The sequence below is a fragment of the Scyliorhinus canicula genome, chromosome 6 (genome assembly GCF_902713615.1).
Source record: "Scyliorhinus canicula chromosome 6, sScyCan1.1, whole genome shotgun sequence".
In the NCBI taxonomy this organism is placed as follows: domain Eukaryota; kingdom Metazoa; phylum Chordata; class Chondrichthyes; order Carcharhiniformes; family Scyliorhinidae; genus Scyliorhinus; species Scyliorhinus canicula.
This window is the reverse complement of record NC_052151.1, coordinates 40689787-40716500: the sequence shown is the minus strand read 5'-3', so window position 1 is coordinate 40716500 and position 26714 is coordinate 40689787. Positions and strand designations below refer to the sequence as shown.

At 50.4% G+C, this 26714-nt stretch overlaps 1 protein-coding gene across 1 annotated transcript in view; it reads left to right on the top strand.

Moving 5' to 3' along the window:
- The window catches only part of nr2e1 (nuclear receptor subfamily 2, group E, member 1), a 61823-nt gene extending 38029 nt beyond the window's left edge, over positions 1-23794 (top strand). The window contains exon 9 of the mRNA XM_038799218.1: positions 22218-23794. Within this exon, the coding sequence (XP_038655146.1) occupies positions 22218-22380 (163 nt within the window). The 3' untranslated portion in view covers positions 22381-23794. The remainder of the gene's footprint in view (positions 1-22217) is intronic.
- The last annotated feature ends 2920 nt before the right edge of the window (positions 23795-26714 follow it).

The window sequence follows — 26714 nt, the reverse complement described above, 5'->3', positions numbered from 1 at the left end:
TTTTCAAGCCCCCTCTTCGCTTTCTTTTTGAAGTAACCCCCTGCACTTTCTATAAACCTCTAATGCATTCACTGTTTCCAGCCCTCTGAAATGCCATAAGCCTCCCTCTTTTTCCTGATTCAATCCTGTCTATGTTCCTTCCAACGCTTCTTACATCCTCTTTCCTATCTATCCTTGTGTCATCAGCAAATTTTGTAACCATATACATGAGGGCAGCACGGTAGCACAGTGGCTAGCACTGTTGCTTCACAGCGCCAGGGTTCCAGGTGCGATTCCTGGCTTGGGTCACTGTCTGTGCGGACTCTGCACATCCTCCCTGTGTCTGCGTGGGTTTCCTCCGGGCGCGCTCTGGTTTCCTCCCACGAGTCCCGAAAGACGTGCAATTAGGTGAATTGGACATTCTGAACTCTCCCTCTGTGTACCCGAACAGGCGCCAGAATTTGGCGACTTGGAGCTTTTCACAGTAACTTCATTGCAATGTTAATGTAATCCTACTTAATAATAATAATAATCGCTTATTGTCACAAATAGGTTTCAATAAAGTTATTGTGAAAAGCCCCTAGTCGCCACATTTCGGCGCCTGTTCGGGGAGGCCAGTATGGGAATTGAACCCATGCTGCTGGCCTCATTCTGTGTTACAAGCCCACTGTGCTAAACTAGCCCCTAATGTGACAATAAAGATTATTGATCTCTTTGCCCAAGTCATTGATATAAATTATAAATAGTTTGAGGCCCCCAGCACTGATACTGGTGGAATTCCATTCGTCACATCTTGCCAACCCAGAAAAGACCCATTTACCTCTACTTTCTGTTTCCTGTTAGCTAACCAGTCCTATGTCCATGCTAATGTGTCACTCCCTGCACCATGAGCTTTTGTTTTGTTGCATAACCTTTGATGTGGCACCTTATCAAATGCCTTCTGGAAATTTACAGCACATCCAGAGGTTCCCCTTTATCCGCATTGCTTGTTATGTCCTCAAGGAACTCCAATAAATTAATGAAGTCTGATTTCCCTTTCATAAATTCATGTTGACTGTTTGAGTGCATTGAGATTTTTTAACTTCTCCACCATCACACCCTTATTAATCGATACCAGCAATTTCCCTTTGGCAGATGTTAAGCTAACTGACCTGTAGTTTCTTGGCTTCTCCTTACCTTCCTGGATTGCAGAGTCAGAATTCACTATTTTCCAATATAATGGGAGCTTTCCAGAACCTAGGAAATTTTGGAAAATTAAAACCAATGCAGCTACTATCACAACAGCCGTGTCTTTTAAGACCGTAAGATGAAGTGGGCTTCTCAGCTTTTAGCTCAAATAACTTTCTCAGCAGCGCTCCCTGGCCATGAACAACTTTTTTGCGCCAAGGGGCACTTTTCCATTTACTCCAAGAGGCCGATGAACAAACTTTGGAAAAGTTTGGCACAACATAATACATGATTTTCATAAAAAAGTTGAGGCATGAAGAAAGGAAACAACTTGCAGAGCAGAAAGCAATGTCAAAGTAATAAACCGATTTTTAAAAAAAGAATAATTATGAAAGATGGCCATTAGAATATGAGAATGTGTTTTCCATTCAGTCCCAGTCTTAGGGAGCTCATTTGTTCACTTACTCGCTGATGCACCATCCATTGGACACGAGGCGAAGATGCGATCCAAACAAAAGGCTTTAATACACAAGATGTGTGCCCGGCAGCAGACATACAGAAGAATGGCCGACTGCCGGGGAACACGGGTTCTTATATCCCGCCCTGTAGGAGGAGCTACCTACCTCTCAGCCAATTGGCTGAGAGGCACATGACTTACCTGGGCCAATGGGCAGTGAGTCCTCTGCACCAATGGCAGCTCACCTCTGAAGGTACCCTAATACCCCTAGTCATACTACCACATTCACCCCTTGTTGAAAAGGAAGCCGGGGGGGGGGTGTGTCCCGTGCGTACGTGAGACTGGTAGTATGACTAGAGATGTTTACGCCATACCGTTGCATCGTTGGCTGCCCACTGACCCGTAACTACTATTCAAGAGGAGAACAGAACAAGAACTATGTACAGTGTGCAATAATCGGGGGGGGGGGGGGGGGGGGGGGGGGGGGGGGAATGGGTGAACAGGTAAAGAACAAAAAAATCACAAGAGCCCATCCGCAGCCAGAAGTCCACCCGTAGGTCACATCAGTTCAATCAGTCGAGTGGGCGCCCCCGATGTCCTGCTTGACCTGCGTAGTGGTGCCGGTGACGTCGGAGCGGTGGTCGTCCGTGACTCCGGGAGCGATGATCTTGTTTCTGTGTCCGTACCCCTAGTTGGAGCTAGCAGGGGCCAGGCCGGGGGAGGGGGTCCCTGTCCGCTGAGCTGTGGGTGCGTTGTTGCTGGGGGCAGTGGGTGCCCGGGGGGGGGGGGGGTGTGGCCGAGATCCGGCGGGTGCCAGGTCCCGGAGGGAGACCGTATCCTGTCGGCCGTCGGGATACTCCACGTACGCGTACTGCGGGTTCACGTGGAGTAGCTGGACTCTTTCGACCAACGGGTCCGACTTGTGTATCCGCACTTGTTTCCGGAGCAGAATGGGCCCGGGGGTAGCCAGCCAGGTCGGGAGCGGTGTCCCTGAGGAAGACTTCCTGGGAAAAAACAAGAAGACGTTCGTGGGGCATTTGGTTAGTGGCGGTACAGAGAAGTGACCGGATGGACTGGAGGGTGTCTGGGAGGTCCTCTTGCCAGTGGGAGACTGGGAGATTTCTGGACCGTAGGGCCAGCAGGACGGTCTTCCAGACCGTACCGTTCTCCCTCTCGACCTGCCCGTTACCCTGGAGGTTGTAACTGGTCGTCCTGCTGGAGCCGATGCCCCTACTGAGGAGGAATTGACGCAGCTCATCCCTCATAAAGGAGGACCCCCGATCGCTATGAATGTATGCGGGGTAACCGAACAGGTTATGGTATGCAGAGCTTTGATGATGGTAGTTGTGGTCATGTCGGGGCAGGGGATGGTGAACCGGAAGCGGGAGTACTCGTCAATCACGTTGAGGAAGTACGTGTTGCGGTTGTTGGAGGGTACGGGACCCTTGAAGTTCATGCTGAGACGTTCAAAGGGGTGGGAAGCATTTATTAGGTGCGCTCGTTCAGGGCGGTAGAAGTGCGGCTTGCACTCCGCGCAGATGTGGCAGTCCCTAGTTACAGTCCTGACCTCCTCAATGGAGTAGGGCAGGTTGCGGGTCTTTATGAAATGGAAAAAGCGGGTGACCCCCGGGTGGCAGAGGTCCCCGTGGAGGGTTCGGAGTCGGTCCACTTGTGTGTTGGCACAGGTGCCACGGGACAGGGCATCGGGAGGCTCATTTAGCTTCCCAGGACGATACAAGATGTCGTAGTTAGATAGAGAAATACAGCACAGAACAGGCCCTTCGGCCCACGATGTTGTGCCGCACTTTTGTCCTAGGTTAATCATAGAATTTTGGACACTAAGGGCAATTTATCATGGCCAATCCACCCAACCTGCACATCTTTGGACTGTGGGAGGAAACAGGAGTACCCGGAGGAAACCCACGCACACACGGGGAGGATGTGCAGACTCCACACAGACAGTGACCCAAGTCGAAATCGAACTTGGGACCCTGGAGCTGTGAAGCAATTGTGCTCTCCACAATGCTACCGTGCTGCCCTTAAGAAGAAGTTAATCTACACTCCATTATTCTACCCTAATCCATGTACCTATCCAATAGCCGCTTGAAGGTCCCTAACGTTTCCGACTCAACTACTTCCACAGGCAGTGCATTCCATGCCCCCACTACTCTCTGGGTAAAGAACCTACCTCTGACATCCCCTCTATATCTTCCACCATTTATCTTAAATTTATGTCCCCTTGTAATGGTGTGTTCCACCCAGGGAAAAAGTCTCTGACTGTCTACTCTATCTATTCCCCTAATCATCTTATAAACCTCTAACAAGTCGCCCCTCATCCTTCTCCGTTCTAATGAGAAAAGGCCTAGCACCCTCAACCTTTCCTCGTATGACCTACTCTCCATTCCAGGCAACATCCTGGTAAATCTCCTTTGCACCTTTTCCAGTTGTATGTGGACAACTCAATCCTCCACTGCAAGATTTTATCGTTCTTTATCTTCCCCTCTGTGCATTATTGAACATGAAAGCTACTGACCGTTGGTCTGTGAGGAGGGTAAACCTCCTGCCGGCCAGATAGTGCCTCCAATGTCGCACAGCTTCAACTATGGCCTGTGCTTCCTTCTCGACCGAGGAATGTCGGATTTCGGAAGCGTGGAGGGTCCAGAAGAAGAAGGCCACTGGTCTGCCCGCTTGGTTGAGGGTGGCCGCCAAGGCAACATCAGAAGCGTCGCTCTCGACCTGAAAGGGGAGGGACTCGTCGATAGCGCACATCGTGGCCTTTGCAATGACTGCTTTGATGCGGCTAAAGGCCTGGCGGGCCTCCATCGACAGGGGGAACGTAGTGGACTGGATGAGTGGACGGGCTTTGTCTGCGTAATTGGGGACCCATTGTGCGTAATATGAAAAGAAGACCAAACAGCGCTTGAGGACTTTGGGGGAGGGGGCGCATGCGTTCGGGGTCGGGGCCTATCACTCCGTTACGCACTACGAAGCCGAGGATGGCTAGACGGTCGGTGCTAAACACAAACTTATCCTTATTGTAGGCCAGGTTAAGGAGTTTTACGGTACGGACGAATTTGTGGAGGTTGGCGTCGTGGTCCTGCTGGTCGTGGCCACAGATGGTGACATTGCCAAGATACGGGAAGGTTAACCGTAAACCGTGTCGGTCGACCATTCGGTCCATCTCCCTTTGGAAGACCGAGACGCCATTCGTGACACCGAAAGGAGCCTTTAAAAAGTGGTAGAGGCGCCCATCCGCTTCGAACACAGTGTAATTTCGGTCACTCATGCAGATGGGGAACTGGTGATAGGCGGACTTAAGGTCTACCGTGGAAAAAACCTTGTACTGCGCGATCCTGTTAACCAGGTCGGAGATACGGGGGAGAGGGTACGCGTCCAGCTGCGTAAATCGGTTGATGGTCTGACTGTAGTCAATGACCATCCGATTTTTCTCCCCGGTCTTAATCACCAGCACCTGTGCTCGCCAGGGGCTGTTGCTAACCTCGATAACCCCCTCCTTCAGAAGCCTTTGGACTTTGGACCTGATGAAGGTCCGGTCCTGGGCACTGTACCGTCTGCTCCTGGTGGCGACGGGTTTGCAATCCGGGGTGAGGTTTGCAAACAAGGATGGGGGATCGACCTTGAGGGTCGCGAGGCTGCAGACAGTAAGGGGGGGGGGGGGGGGGGGGGCATAGGGCCACCGAATTTGAAAGTTTAGCTCCGGAGGTTGCACTGGAAATCTAACCCCAGGAGTGCTGCCGCGCAGAGGTGGGGAAGGATGAAGAGCTTATCATTTTTAAACGCCCTCGCCTGGACCGTGAGGTCCGCTATGCAGCACCCTGTGATCTGGACCGAGTGCGAACCGGAGGCCAGAGCGATTCTTTGTTTAACCGGATGAACGGGAAGTGCGCAGCGTTTTACCGTAGCGGGGTGGACAAAACTTTCCGTGCTCCCGGAGTCCAACAGGCAGCTCGTCTCGTGACCGTTGAGGAAAGCGTGCGGGGCCGTGACAGATCCAACGTTACTGAGGCAAGTCGTGGCAGGAACTCCGAGTCTTCATCCGGCAGCGAGTGGTCACTTGCGGGGTCCTCGGTGCCGATCCAAGATGGCGGCGCCCGTTGGCCGCACATGGTGGGGGGTGAACAGAATGGCGGCACCCTGGGATCGCACGAGGAGTCGGGGGCCCAAAATGACGGCGCCCGGGGATCACACGTGGCGTCGGGGACCCAAAATGGCGGCACCGTGGCGGTGTGGGGTGGGGGCAGCGAGGTCCGCGGGCTGCGTGGGGCGCATGAGGAGCACGGGGGGGACCTGCGGTCGCTGCTTGGGACTGCAGCGACCGCCTTGGACTGGCAAACAGTCGCGTAATGGCCCTTTTTGCCGCAGCCTTTACAGGTTGCGGCGCGGGCCGGGCAGCGCTGGCGGGGGTGCTTGGCCTGGCCGCAAAAGTAGCAGCGGGGCCCCGTGGGCTTATCGGGGCGCAGGCCTGGGGTGGGTCAGAGTCTGCGGAGGTGAGGGGGTCGCGTTCCATGCTGCCCAGGGGACGCCGCGCGGTCGGGAGCAAACGCGGGGGCGTTGCGGTTAGCGATATCGAGAGAGGAGGCGAGGGCCCGTGCCTCAGCCAGGCTTAAAGTTTCTTCTCCAAGAGTTTCTGGCGGATCTGGGAAGATTGAATACCCGCCACGAAAGCGTCTCGAATTAAAGGTTCGGTGTGCTCGGCCGCAGAAACTTGTGGGCAGGCGCAGTTCCTCCCCAGAACAAGGAGGGTCAGGTAGAATTCATCTAAGGACTCACCAGGGAATTGCTGTCTCGTGGCCAGCAAGTGCCGTGCATAGACCTGGTTCACCGGCCGGCTGAAATGTCCTTTTAGTAAGTCCATAGCTGTGTCATAGTCTGTCGTGTCCTCTATGAGCGTGTACACGGCGGTGCCCACGCACGAGTGGAGGATATTAAGTTTTTGTTCCCTTGACGGGCGGTTTACGGCTGTGCTTAAATAACTGTTAAAACATGTCAGCCAGTGTTTTAATGCAGCTGTTGCATTTGTTGCGTGCGGGCTGAGTTGAAGGCTCTCCGGCTTGATACGAAGCTCCATCTTTTTTAAACTTGTGTATTAAATTGATGCACCATCAATTAGACACGAGGCGAAGATGCGATCCAAACGATAGGCTTTAATGCACAAGATGTGTGCCCGGCAGCAGATGTACAGAAGAATGGCCGCCTGCCGGGGAACACGGGTTCTTATATCCCGCCCTGTCGGCGGAGCTACCTACCTCTCAACCAATCGGCTGAGAGGCACATGACTTACCTGGGCCAATGGGCAGCGAGTTTTCTGCATCAATGGCAGCTCACCTCTGAAGGTACCGTAATACCCCTAGTCATACTACCACACCCACAACCACGGTGTGAGTAGAAATATGTGTTGTGTGGGGGTGAGGGTGAGTGAGAACCCTGAAAGTGCGAGTGAACCAGACACACACACGCTTTCTCAAACACTCACGCTCACACACTCTCTCTCACTACTACTCTCTCCCTCACTCCCCCACACACACACTCTCTCTAACACCCACACAAGGCTCTCTCTCACTCCCCCACACACAGTCCCTCTCCCTCACTCCCCCACACACAGTCCCTCTCCCTCACTCCCCCCCACACACACTCCCTTTCTCTCACTCCTCCACACACAGTCCCTCTCCCTCACTCCCCCACACACAGTCCCTCTCCCTCACTCCCCCACGCACAGTCCCTCTCCCTCACTCCCCCACACACAGTCCCTCTCCCTCACTCCCTCACGCACAGTCCCTCTCCCTCACTCCCCCACACACAGTCCCTCTCCCTCACTCCCTCACGCACAGTCCCTCTCCCTCACTCCCACACAGTCCCTCTCCCTCACTCCCCCACACACAGTCCCTCTCCCTCACTCCCCCACACACAGTCATTCTCCCTCACTCCCCCACACACAGTCCCTCTCCCTCACTCCCCCACACACAGTCCCTCTCCCTCACTCCCCCACACACAGTCCCTCTCCCTCACTCCCCCACACACAGTCCCTCTCCCTCACTCCCCCACGCACAGTCCCTCTCCCTCACTCCCCCACGCACAGTCCCTCTCTCTCACTCCCCCACACACAGTCCCTCTCCCTCACTCCCCCACACACAATCCCTCTCCCACACTCCCACACACACACACACTCCCTTTCTCTCACTCACCCACACACAGTCCCTCTCCCTCACTCCCCCACACACAGTCCCTCTCCCTCACTCCCACACACACACTCACTCCCCCACACTCTCTCTCTCACTCCCACACACACGCCCTCACTGCCACAGACTCACTCTCTCCCTCACTCCCACACACACACAGTCCCTCTCCCTCACTCCCCACGCACAGTCCCTCTCCCTCACTCCCACATACACACACTCCCTTTCTCTCACTCCCCCACACACAGTCCCTCTCCCTCACCCCCCCACACACAGTCCCTCTCCCTCACTCCCCCACACACAGTCCCTCTCCCTCACTCCCACACACAGTCCCTCTCCCTCACTCCCCCACACACAGTCCCTCTCCCTCACTCCCCCACACACAGTCCCTCTCCCTCACTCCCCCACGCACAGTCCCTCTCTCTCACTCCCCCACACACAGTCCCTCTCCCTCACTCCCCCACACACAATCCCTCTCCCTCACTCCCCACACACACACACTCCCTTTCTCTCACTCACCCACACACAGTCCCTCTCCCTCACTCCCCCACACACAGTCCCTCTCCCTCACTCCCACACACACACTCACTCCCCCCACACTCTCTCTCTCACTCCCACACACACGCCCTCACTGCCACAGACTCACTCTCTCCCTCACTCCCACACACACACAGTCCCTCTCCCTCACTCCCCCACGCACAGTCCCTCTCCCTCACTCCCACATACACACACTCCCTTTCTCTCACTCCCCCACACACAGTCCCTCTCCCTCACCCCCCCACACACAGTCCCTCTCCCTCACTCCCCCACACACAGTCCCTCTCCCTCACTCCCACACACAGTCCCTCTCCCTCACTCCCCCACACACAGTCCCTCTCCCTCACTCCCCCACACACAGTCCCTCTCCCTCACTCCCCCACGCACAGTCCCTCTCTCTCACTCCCCCACACACAGTCCCTCTCCCTCACTCCCCCACACACAGTCCCTCTCCCTCACTCCCCCACACACAGTCCCTCTCCCTCACTCCCCCACACACAGTCCCTCTCCCTCGCTCCCCCACGCACAGTCCCTCTCTCTCACTCCCCCACACACAGTCCCTCTCCCTCACTCCCACATACACACACTCCCTTTCTCTCACTCCCCCCACACACAGTCCCTCTCTCTCACTCCCCCACACACAGTCCCTCTCCCTCACTCCCCCACACACAGTCCCTCTCCCTCACTCCCACACACAGTCCCTCTCCCTCACTCCCCCACACACAGTCCCTCTCCCTCACTCCCCCACACACAGTCCCTCTCCCTCACTCCCCCACACACAGTCCCTCTCCCTCACTCCCCCACACACAGTCCCTCTCCCTCACTCCCCCACACACAGTCCCTCTCTCTCACTCCCCACACACAGTCCCTCTCCCTCACTCCCCCACACACAGTCCCTCTCTCTCACTCCCCCACACACACTCACTCCCCCCACACTCTCTCTCTCACTCCCACACACACACAGTCCCTCTCCCTCACTCCCACACACACACTCACTCCCCCCCACACTCTCTCTCTCACTCCCACACACACACGCCCTCACTGCCACAGACTCACTCTCTCCCTCACTCCCACACACACACTCCCTTTCTCTCACTCACCCACCCACAGTCCCTCTCCCTCACTCCCCACACACACTCACTCCCCCCACACTCTCTCTCTCACTCCCACACACACACAGTCCCTCTCCCTCACTCCCACACACACACTCACTCCCCCCACACTCTCTCTCTCACTCCCACACACACACGCCCTCACTGCCACAGACTCACTCTCTCCCTCACTCCCACACACACGCCCTCACTGCCACACACAGTCCCTCTCCCTCACTCCCCCACACACAGTCCCTCTCCCTCACTCCCCCACACACAGTCCCTCTCCCTCACCCCCCCACACACAGTCCCTCTCCCTCACTCCCCCACACACAGTCCCTCTCCCTCACCCCCCCACACACAGTCCCTCTCCCTCACTCCCACACACACACTCACTCCCCCCACACTCTCTCTCACTCCCACACACATGCCCTCACTGCCACAGACTCACTCTCTCCCTCACTCCCACACACACACAGTCCCTCTCCCTCACTCCCCCACACACAGTCCGTCTCCCTCACTCCCCCACACACAGTCCCTCTCCCTCACTCCCACACACAGTCCCTCTCCCTCACTCCCCCACACACAGTCCCTCTCCCTCACTCCCCCACGCACAGTCCCTCTCCCTCACTCCCCCACGCACAGTCCCTCTCCCTCACTCCCCCACGCACAGTCCCTCTCTCTCACTCCCCCACACACAGTCCCTCTCCCTCACGCACAGTCCCTCTCCCTCACTCCCCCACACACAGTCCCTCTCCCTCACTCCCCCACGCACAGTCCCTCTCCCTCACTCCCCCCACGCACAGTCCCTCTCTCTCACTCCCCCACACACAGTCCCTCTCCCTCACGCACAGTCCCTCTCCCTCACTCCCCCACACACAGTCCCTCTCCCTCACTCCCCCACACACACTCACTCCCCCCACACTCTCTCCCTCACTCCCACACACACGCCCTCACTGCCACAAAACTCTCTACCTTACTCCCACACTTACGGCGCTGGGTAACAGCCCGCCTGGTTATATTCCCTGCGCTGACGGCAACTGCCATTGCCTCCTCGGCGGCATTGGCTGCCCTGTGGCTGACCCTCCGACCCCCTCAGGGGAACAGGGTATGCCGCCTGGGCTCCACCATATCCACCAGTTGGGCCAGGTCAGTATCACCAAAATGTGGGGCTGGTCCGCGCGGTGGCATGCCTGTGTGCTATCTGGGGTTTACTCTGCGGGATCAGTTTAAGAGCTGCTCCCCCTCGTTAGCGGGGTGGTGCCGAGCGCAGTACAGGCGAATGAGCTGGCGGGACAGTCATTTCTGGCCTGAAGCCCACGGGGCATCATTCAGTGCTTTAATTAACGTTAGATACCGGAGACGACCTCACTGTGTCAGCGACGGGGAAACACGGATGTTCCCATTCGCTACCACACTTAGAAACATTTCCGTTAGGGTTAGCCCACTCTCTCACACGCACATACACACTTTCATTCACAAATACACAAACTCTGACACACACTCTCTTTCTCTCTCACACACTCTCACACACACACACACACACTCTCTCACATACACACACCCATGGTGTCATGGACAGTTTGGTCATCCACCCTGCAGCCACCACTTTCTTCCATACAGGGTGCAAGAACCTCAAACATGTTGAATAATTGCAAAGGCTGACAGTCCTCCTTTTCCACATTCCTGTCACTGACCAATGACAAAACCGGAAGACTCTGTCCTGAGGGGTGTGACATTCCTCCTCGTACAAAGTGTCCAGGTAACTTTACCCCTCCCCGATGCACTGCACCGTGTGCAGCTCTATCTCCAGCTCAATTACTCTGAGCCGAAGCATCTCAAGTCACAGACACTGACTGCAGGCTGCTTGCTTTGGTCCTCCCAAATTCTACAGGCGCAACACATCACCGGCCTTGCCATTATTATTATTATGTGTTAATTTAGGTGTAACTAATTTGTAATTAATGAACATTGCAACTCCCAATAACTTTATTACTGCTAGTAAACATAACTACAGTTAATAAACCTTACAATTAAAAAATAAACGACAGGGGTTTGAAGATAGGTAGCATGGTGGTTAGCATAAATGCTTCACAGCTCCAGGGTCCCAGGTTCGATTCCCGGCTTGGGTCACTGTCTGTGCGGAGTCTGCACGTCCTCCCCGTGTGCGCGTGGGTTTCCTCCGGGTGCTCCTGTTTCCTCCCACAGTCCAAAGATGTGCAGGTTAGGTGGATTGGCCATGCTAAATTGCCCGTAGTGTCCTAAAAAGTAGGGGGGGGGGGGGGGGATGTTGGGTTACGGGTATAGGGTGGATACGTGGGTTTGAGTAGGGTGATCATTGCTCGGCGCAACATCGAGGGCCGAAGGACCTGTTCTGTGCTGCACTGTTCTATGTTCTATAAGCAAGCAAAGTGATCACCAACCAATCACATTTGTTTTCCTATGGTGCCGCATTTTGATTTAAACATGATTATTGTGTCCAATTCTGGAGCTAACACTTGAAACGGGTGACAATTGTTTTCAGAGGGCGCAGAGATTAAACAGAATGGTACCAGCGATGAGGACAATAAGTTATGTGGAGAGTTTAGAGAAACTGGATTGTTGTGCTTGGGGCAGAGAAGGATAAGGGGAGGATTAAAAGGGTGTTCAAAATGATTAGGGGCTTTAATAGAGTAGATAGGGGGAAATGTTTTCCACTTTCAGGAGAATCAGCAACTAGCGGACACTGTTTTGCTTTCCAATAAAGGGGGAATTTAGCGCGGCCAATCCACCTATCCTGCACATCTTTTGGGATGTGTGGGGTAAGACCCAGGCAGACATGGGGAGAATATGCAAAGTCCACACAGTCAGTGACCCGGGGCCGGGATCAAACCTGGGTCCTCAGCGCCGTGAGGCAGCAGTGCTAACCACTGCGTCAACGTGTCACCCTACTTACAATTAAATTTAGCGAGTTGTTATGCTTTAGAATGCATTCAATGAGTGGCGGAAACAGATTCACGAAGAACTTTCACAAGGGAAGCTGGTAAATACTACAACAATAACAATGGTTTGCATTTATCTAGCTCCTTCAACATAGTAAAACATCCCAAGGTGTTTCTCAGGAGCATTATCAAATAATATTTAACACTGGGCCATATACCAAAGAAATGTGCTTTACTCTTACTAGCCCTCTGAAATGGTCGAGCAAGATACTCAGTTATATCAAACTGCTACAGGAACGAGCACAGGGGATGTACCTACACTAGAAGGGCTGTAGTGGTTCAAGAAGGTGGCTCATCATTGCCTTTTTCTTCACTCGTTCATGGGATGTCAGCATCGCTGGCTAGGCCAGCATTTATTGCCCATCCCTAATTGTCCTTGGTTCCTGGTGAGGTGCCTTTCGAACCCCTGAAGAACATGTGTTGTAGGAACATCTACCTTGCTGATAGGGAGGGTGTTCCAGTGAGGAAGGTAGTGGAGGAAGTGAGTGTTTAAGATGGTGGACCATCTACTGATAACCACACATGAGGATGATGTGTGGTTTGGAGGGGAACTTGGAGGTGGTGGTAATCCTAGGCATCTGCTTCTCCTTTTCTTCTATATGTAGTTAGCATGCTTGAAAGGTGTTGTCGAAGGAGCCTTGGTGAGTTCCTGCAGTGCATCTTGTAAATGGTACACACTGCTGCCACTGTGCATAGATGGTGGAGGAAGTGAGTGTTTAAGATGGTGGATGGGGTGCCAATCAAGTGGGCTGCTTTGTCCTGGATGGTGTTGAGTTTTGTTGGAGCTGCACTCATCCAGGCAAATGGAGAGTATTTCTTTACATTCCTGACTGTGCCTTGTAGATGGTGCACAGGCTTTGGGGAGTCAGGAGGTGAGTTCATCACAGCAGAATTCCTAACCTGCGACCTGCTCTTATAGCCACAGTATTTATATGGTTAGTCCAGTTCAGTTGTTGGTTAATGGTAGCCTCCAGGATGTTGGTAATGGGAGGCCCAGTGAGAGCAATGCCTTTGAATATCATGGGGAGATGCGTGGATTCTCTCTTGTTGGAGCTGGTCATTGCCTGGAACCTACCACTAACTCTCACGCCCCAAGAACATTTTTTTAAAAAGCCAGATGACTTTAAAAATACTACAAGGGAGTAAAGGGGGGCACGTCTACTGGATAGTTTTTTAGTCGATTCTGATCGGATATGTAGAGCTGACTTGGAAAGCTGGAGGATGGGAGATTTTCAAAACTTTGGGTCTTCTACTTGACTATTTCCTGCCTCCAAGTGATCTTGCCGGAGGCTATATCGGCCTCAACTACCTTCCCAGCAACACAGGTACATAATTAACAGCAAATACACACCACTGTTTGGGCAGTTTGGTGATGCTGCTGAGATCCCACTCGATGGTTACCTTTTTTTAAAAAAAAAATTCCGGGATGTGGACGTTGCTGGTTAGGCCAGCATTTATTACCCACCCCGAGCTGCCCTTCAGAAGGTGGTGGTGAGTTGCCTTCTTGAACTGCTGCAGTCCCTGAAGTGTAGGTACACCCACAGTGCTGTTAGGGAGGGAGTTCCAGGATTTTTTTTTTTAGAAAATATTTTATTGAGGCTTTTATAATCTTAACATAGTTCCAGGATTTTGACCCAGCGACAGTGAAGGAGCGGCCAATACATTTCCAAGTCAGGGTCATGAGTGACTTGGAGGGGAGCCTCGTGGTGGTGAGGTTCCAGGTATCTGCTGCTCTTGCCCTTCCAGATGTCAGTGGTCGCTGTGGCTGAAGTCTGACTGGTGCCAGGAAGTATTCAGCAAGGCCTTGTCCAATTCTCTGTGCACCTGCAACCCCCCCTCCTCATCTCTCCCAACGGGATACTGAATCTTCAAGCCCTCTGTGGAGGGGATGGCTGCCCCCTGCTCCCAACAGTGATGGCCTGGGAGATGTGGCCACAGAATATTAAGCCTTTTTCTGAAATCTTCAGAATGCACCTTTATCTTGAGACACTCCCACAGTCTGACTGTTCTCCTCAGAATCCTGCCAGATCACTGTCACATGAGAGTTTCCAAACTTCACTCCCAAAAAAATAAGCTTTAAAATCTTTGTTCGCAATAATGCTTCCCATCAGCAGTTTGCATTCTGAAATCCAGTCCAGGTTTTACAAATGACTCTTTTAAACAAAGCTTCAACTCTACTTTTAACAGTGAATCCTGTCCAGGAAATCCTAACCCATTTAGGATTTATTTGTCTTAACTGCTTTTACACAAACTCTTGAGATCCAACCACCGATTTCCATAGTTATTTCAACTCACATTCCACAGGCTGTAGTAAAAGCTCGCAAACCTGAAATTCACGTCAAATATCTTTCTGGCACCTCAGCCTTCTTCTCAGCTCTCTCACTGTCTCACAGTCTCTATGGAACAGTGCTCTGTTCTTGCATCTTTAACCTCAGAGCACTTGGAAACTTCTCTTCGTTCCTCTAGTATCCTTAGCTAGCTGCTCTTCAGAACTCTGCACTTGCTTTCTTAACTCTTACTTCAAGTATAGCTTTTCTTCTAGCAAAGCTGAGAGATGTTCCCTCTCTAGCTTTCCAAACCAACTGCTTCTAGTAGAGCTATGAGAGCTGCCTTTTCTCTCACTACCTATCTTTAATGCAATCAAATTAGTGAACTAAAACTTAAAAGCTTCTCAAACTTACAAGGCCCCACTTGTCAAGGGCCCTTCATGCCGTGGTTCTCTCTAAGCGCAATAGAAAGACAATTGGAACTTAACCAACTCACACACATACAAAAACCTCTGTCCAGCATTAATCTAACTATACCTTCCAGGCACATACACATTAAATTAAACACACTTAAAACTATACCTTATTTCCAATGTTTACCAATGCAAATGAAATACCTTAAAACTACCTTTGTTTTGCTAACACTCACTCATGTATCAACAGGTAAGTCTCCACACTCAAAGAACTAACTTAAACTCAGCTTTCTTCTGTTTTGTTTCATTCTATGATTCCTTATGATCCTATATAAAGTGATGTTTATGGACTGTGACTTGGAAACTTTCATCACTACCATTTAAATGTCCAAGATAGATGCTATCTCATATACATCTCTTATAGCTTAGTTTTTCAAGTCTCATCTCATAATTAACGGGCGGTATTCTCCCCCCCGCCCTCACCGCCGGGTGGGAGAATCGCCGGGGCAGCGCGCGAATCACGCCACGCCGCCCCGATCCCCGCACGCGATTCTCCCACCCGCCCCAAAACCAGCGCCGCCCGAATCGAGCTGGGCTGTTCGGAGAATCGCCGCAAACGGTGAGCGGCGATTTTCTGGCCTGGATGGGCCAAGCGGCCGCTCCGACATGACAGGGTCCCGCTGGCGTCATCCACCCCTGGTCGCTGCAGACGGGAACTCTGCGGGAACGCTCGGGGGGGCGGCCTGTGGGGAGGGGGAGGGGGAGCTCCTTCACCGGGGGGGCCTCCGAAGGGGTCTGGCCCGCGATCGATGTCCACCGATTGGCGGGCCGGCCTCTCCTTCCACCCCCCCCCCCAACCGGGCCTACATTCCTCCGCGGCCGGCCCCTGAACACCCACGCCATATTGCGTTGGGGCTGGTGCGCATAAGAAGTTCCCCGTGCGTGCGCAGGGTGACGCGGCCCAACTGCTCATGCGCAGGATTGAGCTGCCCCAACTGCGCATGCGCGGGTTGCTGCGGCGCCCATTTGGTGCTGGGTAAGGACGCTGGAGTGGCGTGAACCGCTCCAGCGCCGTGCTGGCCACCACAGGTCGTGCCCGGGCCCTGTTCACGCCGACGTGAAACGCGACAGCGTTCTCCACGGCGCGGGCACTTGGCCCACGGAGCGGTGAATCACCCCCAACATGTTTCACTTCTGATACAGTTTGTGAACCTCAACCTATTAATGACATTGGCATGCTTACTCAAAACTGGAAAATATATTGAGCTTAATCAATGATTCCTCTTTGTCATTGCTCTCATTGTTCGCATTTATACAAGCCATAAACTTTTTCAAAGCTTTACTACCTACCATTTTTAGGTATCGGACTCTTAAGTCTCACCAGTCCTCTGATTTTACAGTTTACCATTTATGCACCATTGACTGCATTTACTTTATCAATACATTTTGATTTTCTCAAAGGATTCTTCAATTTGTCTATAAGACCTTAGGCCATAAGGTATGAAAACAGAATTAGGACATGCGGCCCATCGGGTCTGCTCCACCATTCAATCATGGCTGATATGTTTCTCATCTCCATTCTCCTGCCTTCTTCCCGTATCCCTTGATCCTCTTATCAATCAAGAACCCATCTATCCCTGTCTAAAAGACACTCAGTGACTTGGCCTCCACAGCCTTCTGCGGCAATGAGTTCCACAGGTTCATCTCTGGCTGAAGAAATTCCTCCTCATCTCAGTTTTAAAGGATCGTCCCTTCAGTCTGAGGCTGTACCCTCAGGTTCTAGTTTCTCCTGCTAGTGGAAACATCTTCACGTCCACTCGATCTAGGCCTCTCAGTATTCTGTAAGTTTCAATTAGATCCCGCTTCATCCTTCTGAACTCCATTGAGTACAGACCCAGAGTCCTCAACCACTCCTCTTATGACAAGCCCTTCATTCATAGAATCCCTACAGTGCAGAAGAAGGCCTTTCAGCCCATCGAGTCTACACCAACACTCTGAAAGAGCACCCCCCTGCCCACCCTTTTCCCCCTAACTCCATAACCCTACCTAACCTTTTTCTGTGGACACTAAAGGACAATGTAGAATGGCCAATTTGCCTAACCTGCACATTTTCGGACTGTGGGAGGAAACCGGAGCACCCAGAGGAAACCCACGCAGACACGGGGAGAATGTGCAGACTCTGCATAGATGGTAACCTAAGCCGGGAATTGAACCTGGGATCCTGGAGCTGTGAACAGATGTGCTAACCAATGTGCTACCATGCTGCCCTGGACCTGCATGTTAACCTTAAGAGAATCCTAAACTAGGACTCCAAGTCCCTTTCATATTTCAGATCCGAATCAGATCCCCATTAGGAAAATAGTCTATGACTCTATTCTTACTACCAAAGTGCATAACCTCACACTTTTCCATATTGTATTCCATCTGCCACTTCATTGCCCAGTCTCCCATCCTATCCAAGTCCTTCTGCAGCCCTCTGCTTCGTCAATACTTCCTGTCCCTCTGCATATCTTTGTATCATCTGCAAACCTAGCAACAGTGCCTTCAGTATCTTCTTCCTGATCTTTAACGTGCATCGTGAATAGTGGTGGTCCCAACATCGACCCCTGTGGAATACCACTAGTCACTGGCTGCCATCCTGAAAAGGACTCCTTTATTATTCCCACTCTTTGCTCTCTACCAGTCAGCCGATGCTCTATCCATGCCAGTACCTTGCCCCTAACACCATGGACTCTTATCTTATTTAGCAACCTCCTGTAAGGCACCTTGTCAAAGGCCTTATGGAAATCTAAGCAGATCACGTCCATTGGCTCTCCTTTGTCTAACTCCCTCGTTACGTCCTCAAAGAGCTCTAACAAATTTGGGGCGGCAAGGTGGAGCAGTGGTTAGCATTGACGCCTCATAGCGCTGAGGACCCCGATTCAATCCCAGTCCAGGGTCACTGTCCGGGTGGAGTTTGCACATTCTCCCTGTATCTGCGTGGGTCTCACCCCCACAATCCAAAAGGTGTGCAGGGTAAGTGGGTTGGCCACGCTAAATTGCCCCTTAATTGGAAAAAAATTAATTGTGTACTTTAAATTTATTTTAAAAAAGAATTCTAACGGATTTGTCAGACCTGACCTCCCCTTAATGATGCTGTGCTGACTCAGTCCTATTTTATCATGCACTTCCAAGCACTCTGCAGTGTCATCCTTAATAATGGACTCTAATATCTTCCCAATGACCAAAGTCAAACTAACCGGAATAATTTCCCGTCTTCTCCCTCCCTCCCTTCTTAAACAGCAGTGTTACATTAGCCACTTCCTAGTCCTCTGGGACCCTCCCTGCCTCCAGTGATTCCTGAAAGATCATCACCAATGCCTCCACAATCTCCTCTGCTATCTCCTTCAGAATCCTGGTGTGTAGTCCGTTCCAGGTGATTTATCCACCTTCAGACCTTTCAGTTTCCCCAGAACCTTCTCCTTAATGAAGGCCACTACACTCACCTCTGCCCCTGACTCTTTTGAAGTTCTGGCATCCCACTGGTGTCCTCTACTGTGAAGACTGATTCAAAGTACCTATTCAGTTCCTCTGCCATTTCTTTGTTCCCCATAACTACTTCTCCAGCCTCATTTTCCAGTGGTCCAATGTCTATTCTTGCCTCTTTCTTACCTTTTATATCTCAAAAAAAACTCTTGCAATCTTCTTTTATATTACTAGCTCGCTTACACTCATATTTCATCTTCTCTCCCCTTTTTGTTTTTTTAGTTGTCCTCTGCTTGCTATTAAAGTCTTCCCAGTCCTCTTGCTTCCCACTAATCCTCGCCACATTGTATGCTTTGTCTTTTGTTTTTATGCTGTCCCTGACTTCCCTCGTCAGCCATGGATGCCGCGACCTTCCCTTCGCATGTTTCCTCCTCTTTGGGATTAATTTCTGTTGTGCCTCCCGAATAACCCCCAAAACCCTTGCCTTTGCTGTTCCACTGTCTTCCCTGCTAGGCTCCCCTTCCAATCAACTCTGGCCAGCTCCTCCCTCATGTCTTTGTAGTTACCTTTACTCATTTGTAATAGTGTTACATCTGATTGCAGCTTCTCCCTCTCAAGCTGAAGGGTGGATTCTATCGTATTGTGGTCACTGCCCCCTAAGTTCCCTAATCACGTCTGCCTCATTACACATCACCAAACCCAGAATTGCCTGTTCCCTAGAGGGCTCTACCACACAGGTTGCTTCAAAAAGCCATCCAGTAGACATTTTACAAATTCCTTTTCTTGCCATCCTGTACCGACCTGATTTTCCCAGTCCATTTGCATATTGAAGTACGCCATGGTTATTATAATATCGCTTTTTTATCTCTTTTTTATCTCCTGATTTATTTTCTGCCCCACATTCTGACTACTGCTAGGGGGCCTATACATAACTCCCATCAGGGTCTTTTTTCCTTTGCAATTCCTCAACTCTACCCACACAGATTCTAAGTCCTCTGATCCTATATTACTTTATGCTATTGATTTAATTCAATTTCTTATTAACAATGCAACCCGCCCCCTCTGCCCATCCTTTCAATTGGATACATATCCTAGGATATTTAGATCCCAGCCCTGATCTCCTTGGAGCCACGTATCTGTACATCGTACCCGCTAATTTCAGTGTGCACGACAAGCTAATTTATCTTGTTTTGTATACTGCATACAACACTCTCAGTCCTACGTTGACCGCCACCCTTCTCATAGTTTTCTACTGTACCTGAAGTCAGATTCCTCCTGCTTTTTATACTCTCTGTTCTAGTCCATGTTCTCAAAACGTTAACTAATAATAATATTTATTAGTGTCACAAGTAGGATTACATTAACACTGCAATGAAGATACTGTGAAAATTCCCTTGTTGCCACATTCCGGCGCCTGTTCAGGTACACAGAGGGAGCATTCAGAATATCCAATTCACCTAACAAGCACGACTTTGGGAACTAGTTGAAAGCCTTCATCATTAACCTGCACTCCTATCTTCTCTTTAACTTTGAACTTCTAATTTTCAAGACAGCTGAACCCTCCCCCCCACACTATTTAGTTTAAAGCCCTATCTACAGCCTCAGTTATGCGATTCACCAGGACTCTGGTCTCAGCATGATTCAGGTGAAGACAGTCCCATTCGAACAGCTCCCTCCTTCCCCAGTACTGGTGCCAATGTCCGATGAATTTGAACCCATTTCTCCCACACCAAACTTTGAGCCATGCGTTTACCTCTTTAATCTTGTTGACCCTGTGCCAATTATCTTGTGGCTCAGGTAGTAATGTGGAGATTATTACCTCTTTGGTTCTGCTTTTTACTTTAGCCCCGAGCTGCTCATATTTACGGGATAGGATGGAAGTAGGGTGCTCTTTCCAATGGCTGGTGCAGACTCAATGGGCCTAATGGCCTCCTTCTGAACTGTAAATTCTATGATTCCTTCAGCAGAAACTCCTTGTTCTACCTATGTCATTGGTGCATGCATGGATCACGACAGCTGGATCTTTACCCTCCCAGCCAGGCATGACTTGCCTCTTAAATCTCCATGAGAATTTTCACACTTATGGCTTTCTGTAAGAGTATTAATGTTATGATATTTTACAGCTTCCAGCGATTAACCATTATTTGGACAGCAACTTAATGGGCTGGATTGTCCGGCCCCCAGCCACGTGTCCCTACTCCCGCTGCTTGTCAATGGGATTTCCCATTAAACCCGCCACACGCTGGCGGGATAAGAGAATCGCAACGTCTCCTCTATTCCCATTTACATCTTCCCCAGACCAATTCTTTGGTTTTTTTTTACTTGCTGCAGCCAGGATTCTCCGTTGCGAGTCGCCCCACTGCCAGCGAAAACGGAGAATTTGGCACTCAGCCAAATCTCCCATTTATTACAGTGGGACCGGAAAATCCCACTGTCACGAATGGACGGAGAATCCCGCCCATTTAGTGTCTTTCTCCAAAAACCCATTTTAAACTCTTTTTAAAAAATACATTTATAGAGTACCCAATTATTTTCTTCCAATGAAGGGACAATTTAGCGTGGCCAATCCACCTACTCTGCACATCTTTGGGTTGTGGGGGTGAAACCCACGCAGATACGGGGAGAATGTGACCCGACGCCGGGATCAAACCAGGTCCTCAGCGCCGTGAGGCAGCAGTGCCAACCACTGCGCCACTGTGCCGTCCAATCAGTTTTAATCTCTCCTGTCTTCCATATTATCATCGCCCTTCCCTGTTGTTCCATCAAACCTGCCCTTTTCCTTAACTCACCATTTACTTCAAACTTGCTGCACACCTACTTTTTTTCAGTCCCAAACTGCAGGAAAGAAATGGCCCAAAAATATTAAAGGGAACATTAATCCCAACTCTTTACCTTCACCATGGAGTAAATGGTTGGACTATTTCACGGATCCCCTACTCTCGTTATTTTAAAAAATCTCTTTACTAAGCTCCGTAACAATGAGCAGACAGTGAGTTAAAGTTAAGGGGGCAGGCAGGAATGTGGAGTTAAATCCATAATTAGATCAGTCATGGGTGGCACAGTGGTTAGCACTGCTGCCTCACAGTGCCAGGGTTCAATTCTGACATTGGCTGACTGTGCGGAGTCTGCATTTTCTCCCCGTGTCTGCGTGGGTTTCCTCCGGGTGCTCCAGTTTCCTCCCACAGTCCAAAGATGTGCGGGTTAGGTGGATTGGCCATTCTAAATTGCCCCACAATGTTCAGGGATGTGCAGGTTGGGTAATGGGGATAGGGCAGGGTGGATAGGGGTGTGGACAAGGGTAAGGGGCTCTTTTGGAGGGTCGGTGCAGACTCGATGGGCCAAATGGCCTCCTCAGGCGCCTATTTCTTATGTGTTTATTGCACAGGTTGGCTTCTTCCAACCATCGCTGGCAAAGCACCTTGAGCTGGTCCCGATTCTGGTGAGCCGGGACGAGGTTTGCCATGTCCAGGTGGGGTTATTATGGGCACAAACCTGTGTCTTATCATTCAGTGAACAGGGTCAGGTCAGGTCACCAAGCCTCCGCCATCCTGGCCCACTGTCAGTCCCCTGATACGATCAGTGTGATAGTGCTACCTACAACCTTCAACCTGGACAGGATCCTTCCTGACCACAATACTAACATGGTCTCTCTTCCCTCTTTTCCAGGTACCCAGCACAGCCCTGCCGATTCGGCAAGCTATTGTTGCTCCTGCCCGCTTTACGCTCGGTGAACCCCTCCACTATTGAAGAGGTGTTCTTCAAGAAAACCATTGGAAACGTCCCCATCACAAGACTGTTGTCAGATATGTACAAATCCAGCGATATTTAACTCCCCGGACTTTCCACGCAGATAACCAATTTTACTGGTACCATAAGTGAAACCTTCTTACGCTTGTGCATTGTACTTGAGCTGGACTAACAGCAATTCGTGGCTATTACTGTCAACCACAACAAACAAAAGTTTCATAAAAACCGACGTAAGGTATGGGTGGGTGGGGTGGGAGGGGGGTGTTAATATGGGTGCAGCACTCTACTCGTACCTGAGAATTACCTGTCGTTTTATAATGATTTCTGTTTGAGGTTCACCCTGATCAGTGAGTTCAGTCCTCGAATGATTCCTTTCCTTTTGTTTTAAGCGCATTGGGGGAGTGAGGGGTGGGTGTTAAAATGGGTGTCGGTCCCTCGGGTGATGGGTACCCCGTTTCGGTTCTGATCATGAAATGAAAATCGCTTATTGTCACAAGTAGGCTTCAAATGAAGTTACTGCGAAAAGCCCCTAGTCGCCACATTCCGGCGCCTGTCCGGGGAGGCTGGTACGGGAACATCAGGCTACCTCTGGCCTGGGTGCTGCCAATATGGACAAACTCCACACATGTGGAAGGCGGCGCGTTTCCAATGCAGGGCTCGGCCAAATCACAAGGTGCCCCTCAAACAAAAAACATCAAACCTGCCCCAGCTCCACCACGCTGAGCTCCAGGTCGAAAGAAAGTAACTGCTTTGTCAAAACAAGATGAAAGGTCCCCTGCGTGGTTGTATGGTAGTGGCAGTCCCAAGTATAATTATTCTTACAGTTCATCAGTAGATCATTTTAATTTCTACTCCTTCCCCCGTCCCCACCCCCATTGTTTTAACACCTCAAAGATGCTTTACAGAAATGGGTGTATGCTCACGCCGTGTGAATTAGACAAACCAAATGCGAGGTGTTGAAGGATCCAGCCAGCCAGTTGCTATTCAGTGGCTTTCGTGCTAAAACCAAAGGTGAGGGAGGAGTCTCGGTCGCTGCAGCCAGATCCTGAACACCTCCTGGAGGTCCATTTCAGCAGCTCACAGACAACTTGGAAGACTTTTGCTCCGGGCGAGAGACCCCTTGGAGAAGGTTCGGCGAATCACAGACTGGTTTAGAAGTGCCTTTCTTTGTTTCCTTGAGGTATTTTGGCTAAACTACCAGAAATAGTTTGAACTCGGTAGGGAAGGAGATCCCACTTTTAGCGAGCGACAGCGAGGCAGGCGCCGGCTCATTGGGAAAGTTTCATCTCACCTTTCAAGGAGGAGTACCCGGATAAATAACTTTGCAAAATAGCACTGAGGAAATCAGCACTTGGGACATTTTTTTTTCCTGAACAGAACAGTCGTTCTGCTATATAAAGATCAAATGTAACTGAGTTGTTAAAGCCGGGTTTCTTGTAATTCATTTGGAATAGAGTTTAATTATACAATTAAATATCAATGTTAAGAAGTCGTAACGGATGTTCTGTTAAATTACTGAAAATACCAATACCTGGGAGTCAGAAGACTGCTTTCTCCTTCACTTCACTTCTCAGTTGTTATATCTTTTAAAATGTTTAATGCCTTTTTCTCCCTCTGAGTTCCGGTTTAACGAAACAGTTAGGCATGAGCCTTAAAAATAATAATAGTCTTTATCAGTGTTACAAGTAAGCTTACATTTACACTGCTATGATGTTATTCCCCAAGTCGCCACACTCCGGCGCCTGTTCGGTGACACAGAGGCAGAATTCAGAGTGTCCAATTTACCTAACAAGCACGTCTTTCTGGATTTGTGGGAGGAAAGCCAGCCAGACACGGGGGGAACTTGCAGAGATCACAGAGACATCGGCCCAAGCCGGGAATCAAACCCGGGTCACTGGCACTGTGAAGTAACAGTGCTAACCAGTGTCCGGCTATGCACAGCAACGAAACCTGCACACACAGAGCATGTACCCACTGCCCACATGATGTGATTACATGGGTCCTGGTCTCTTACACCGCGACATATTCGGCACAGACGTATTCAGCACCATAAGAACACATTTGGGTTAAATATTGGCATGGATGGTTAACAGACAGGAGGTAGTAGGGTGCCAAGGCGGCACAGTGGTTAGCACTGCTGCCTCATGGCACTGAGGACCCGGGTTCAATCCCGGCCCTGGGTCACTGTCGGTATGGAGTTTTCACATTCTTCCCGTGTCTGCGTGCGTTTCGCCCCCATAACACAAAGACGTGCAGGGTAGGTGGATTGGCCACGCTAAATTGCCCCTTAACTGGAAAAAGATAATTGGTTACTCTAAACAAAAAACTGACAGGAGGCAGAGAGCGGTGATAACTCATCATGGGGCATTTTCAGGTTGTCAGGCTGTGACTAGTGCTGCAAGCATCAGTTGGAGCCTCAGCTAGTTCCAATTTATATTAATTTTAAAATATATATTTTTATTCAGGACATTTTCATTTTATATACAAAACACAACTTTTCCATCCAACATTATATGATTCTAATTATAAGCACCCCATCCATCATAACACCCCACATGTCCTATTTTATAACAATAAAAAAAAAACAGCCCCCCCCCCCCCCCCCCCCCCCCACCACCCGCTGATGCTTATCAACTCTTAAAAAAGGAGTCCCACCTCGAGTGGATCCCCTCCTCCAGACTCCTGATGGGAAACTTTATCTTCTCCAAATGTAAAAGTTCCGACAGGTCACTCACCCACCCCAGTGCCCTTGGTGGCTCTGGAGCCCGCCACCCTAACAAAATCCTTCTCCGGGCTTTCAAGGTGGCAAAGGTGAACACGTCAGTCTCTTTCCCGTCCTGCAGGATCCCCTGATACCCCAAATATCGGCACCCACAGGCTCGGGGTCAGCTTCATCCCGACAATCTCTGGCATTGCCCACGAAAAGGACTCCCAAAATCCCACCAATTTTGGACAGGACCAGAACATGTGTGAGTGGTCTGCCAGCCCCCTTAAACACCCACTCACATCTGTCCTCCACCTCTGGAAAGAAACATTCATGCGTGTCTGTCATATGTGCTTTGTGCACCACTTTAAATCGAATTAAACTCAATCTCACACATGAAGAGGTCGAGTTTATCCTACACAAGGCCTCACTCCAAATCCCCCCCCCCCCCGAAATGCACCACCCACAACCTCCTCCCACTTCCTCTTTATCTCCTCCATCGAGGCCCTCTCCCTCCCCATTAACTGCCCAGAAATATTGGAGATCCTGCCCTCCCCTATCCTCCGACACTATCTTTTCTAGCAATGAAGGGGGCGGTAACCACAAAAACATGGCCAGCTCCTTCCTCACACAATTTTTATTAGGTAACGAGACAAAGAGACAGAGAGCAATGTGCTGATGATACAGAACTATGTGGGAATGCAATTTGTGAGGAGGAGGTGAAAAAGGCTGCATAGAAATATAAACAGGTTAAGTGAGTGGCAACAACGTGTTAGATGAGGTACAACATGGGGGGTTTATAGTTCTTCACTTTGGTTTTGAAGAATAGAAAAACAGAATATATTTAAAAGGTAAAAAATTTGTAAATGTTGATCATATTGAATGGTGAAGCAGGCTGGATGGGGGTATGGTTTACTCTTGCTCCAATTGTTTCTGTTCTTATGTTGGAGTATATAGTAGTTATAAGTACACGTGTTATACTACAGTGTTCCAAATATATAGTTTAACTGAGGCTTTACATAAATTGAACATGATTTATTTGTGTTTCAATCAAATGACACTCAAAATGAATCCCAGAGCCTGCTTTGTTTTTTCTGAATGACCTTCGTGGTTACTTTGAGAGATTTTCCGATGTGTCCCCAGATCCCTCTGCCCCTTATTTTCCAAGAAGGTGGCCTCTTTATTCTTCCGACCAAAATTTACCAACTCATTTAATCTAGTTTGGCATTTATTTGCCAATCACATGTCCATTCTAAAAATTTATCATTGTCTTCCTGTGTTTTACCAGAGTCCCTCTGTACTAACTGCAACCCCCGAAGTTGATCCTTATCACGTATCACCTTCCAACCTTGAATTCCAACTCACTGTTTTCCGTTTTACATAGAAATTACATAGAATTTACAGTGCAGAAGGAGGCCATTCGGCCCATCGAGTCTGCACCGGCTCCCGGAAAGAGCACCCTACCCAAGGTCAACACCTCCACCCTATCCCCATAACCCAGCAAGTCTACCCAACACCAAGGGCAATTTTGGACACTAAGGGGAATTTATCATGGCCAATCCACCTAACCTGCACATCTTTGGACTGTGGGAGGAAACCGGAGCACCCAGAGGAAACCCACGCACACACGGGGAGGATGTGCAGACTCTGCACAGACAGTGACCCAAGCCGGAATCGAACCTGGGACACTGGAGCTGTGAAGCGATTGTGCT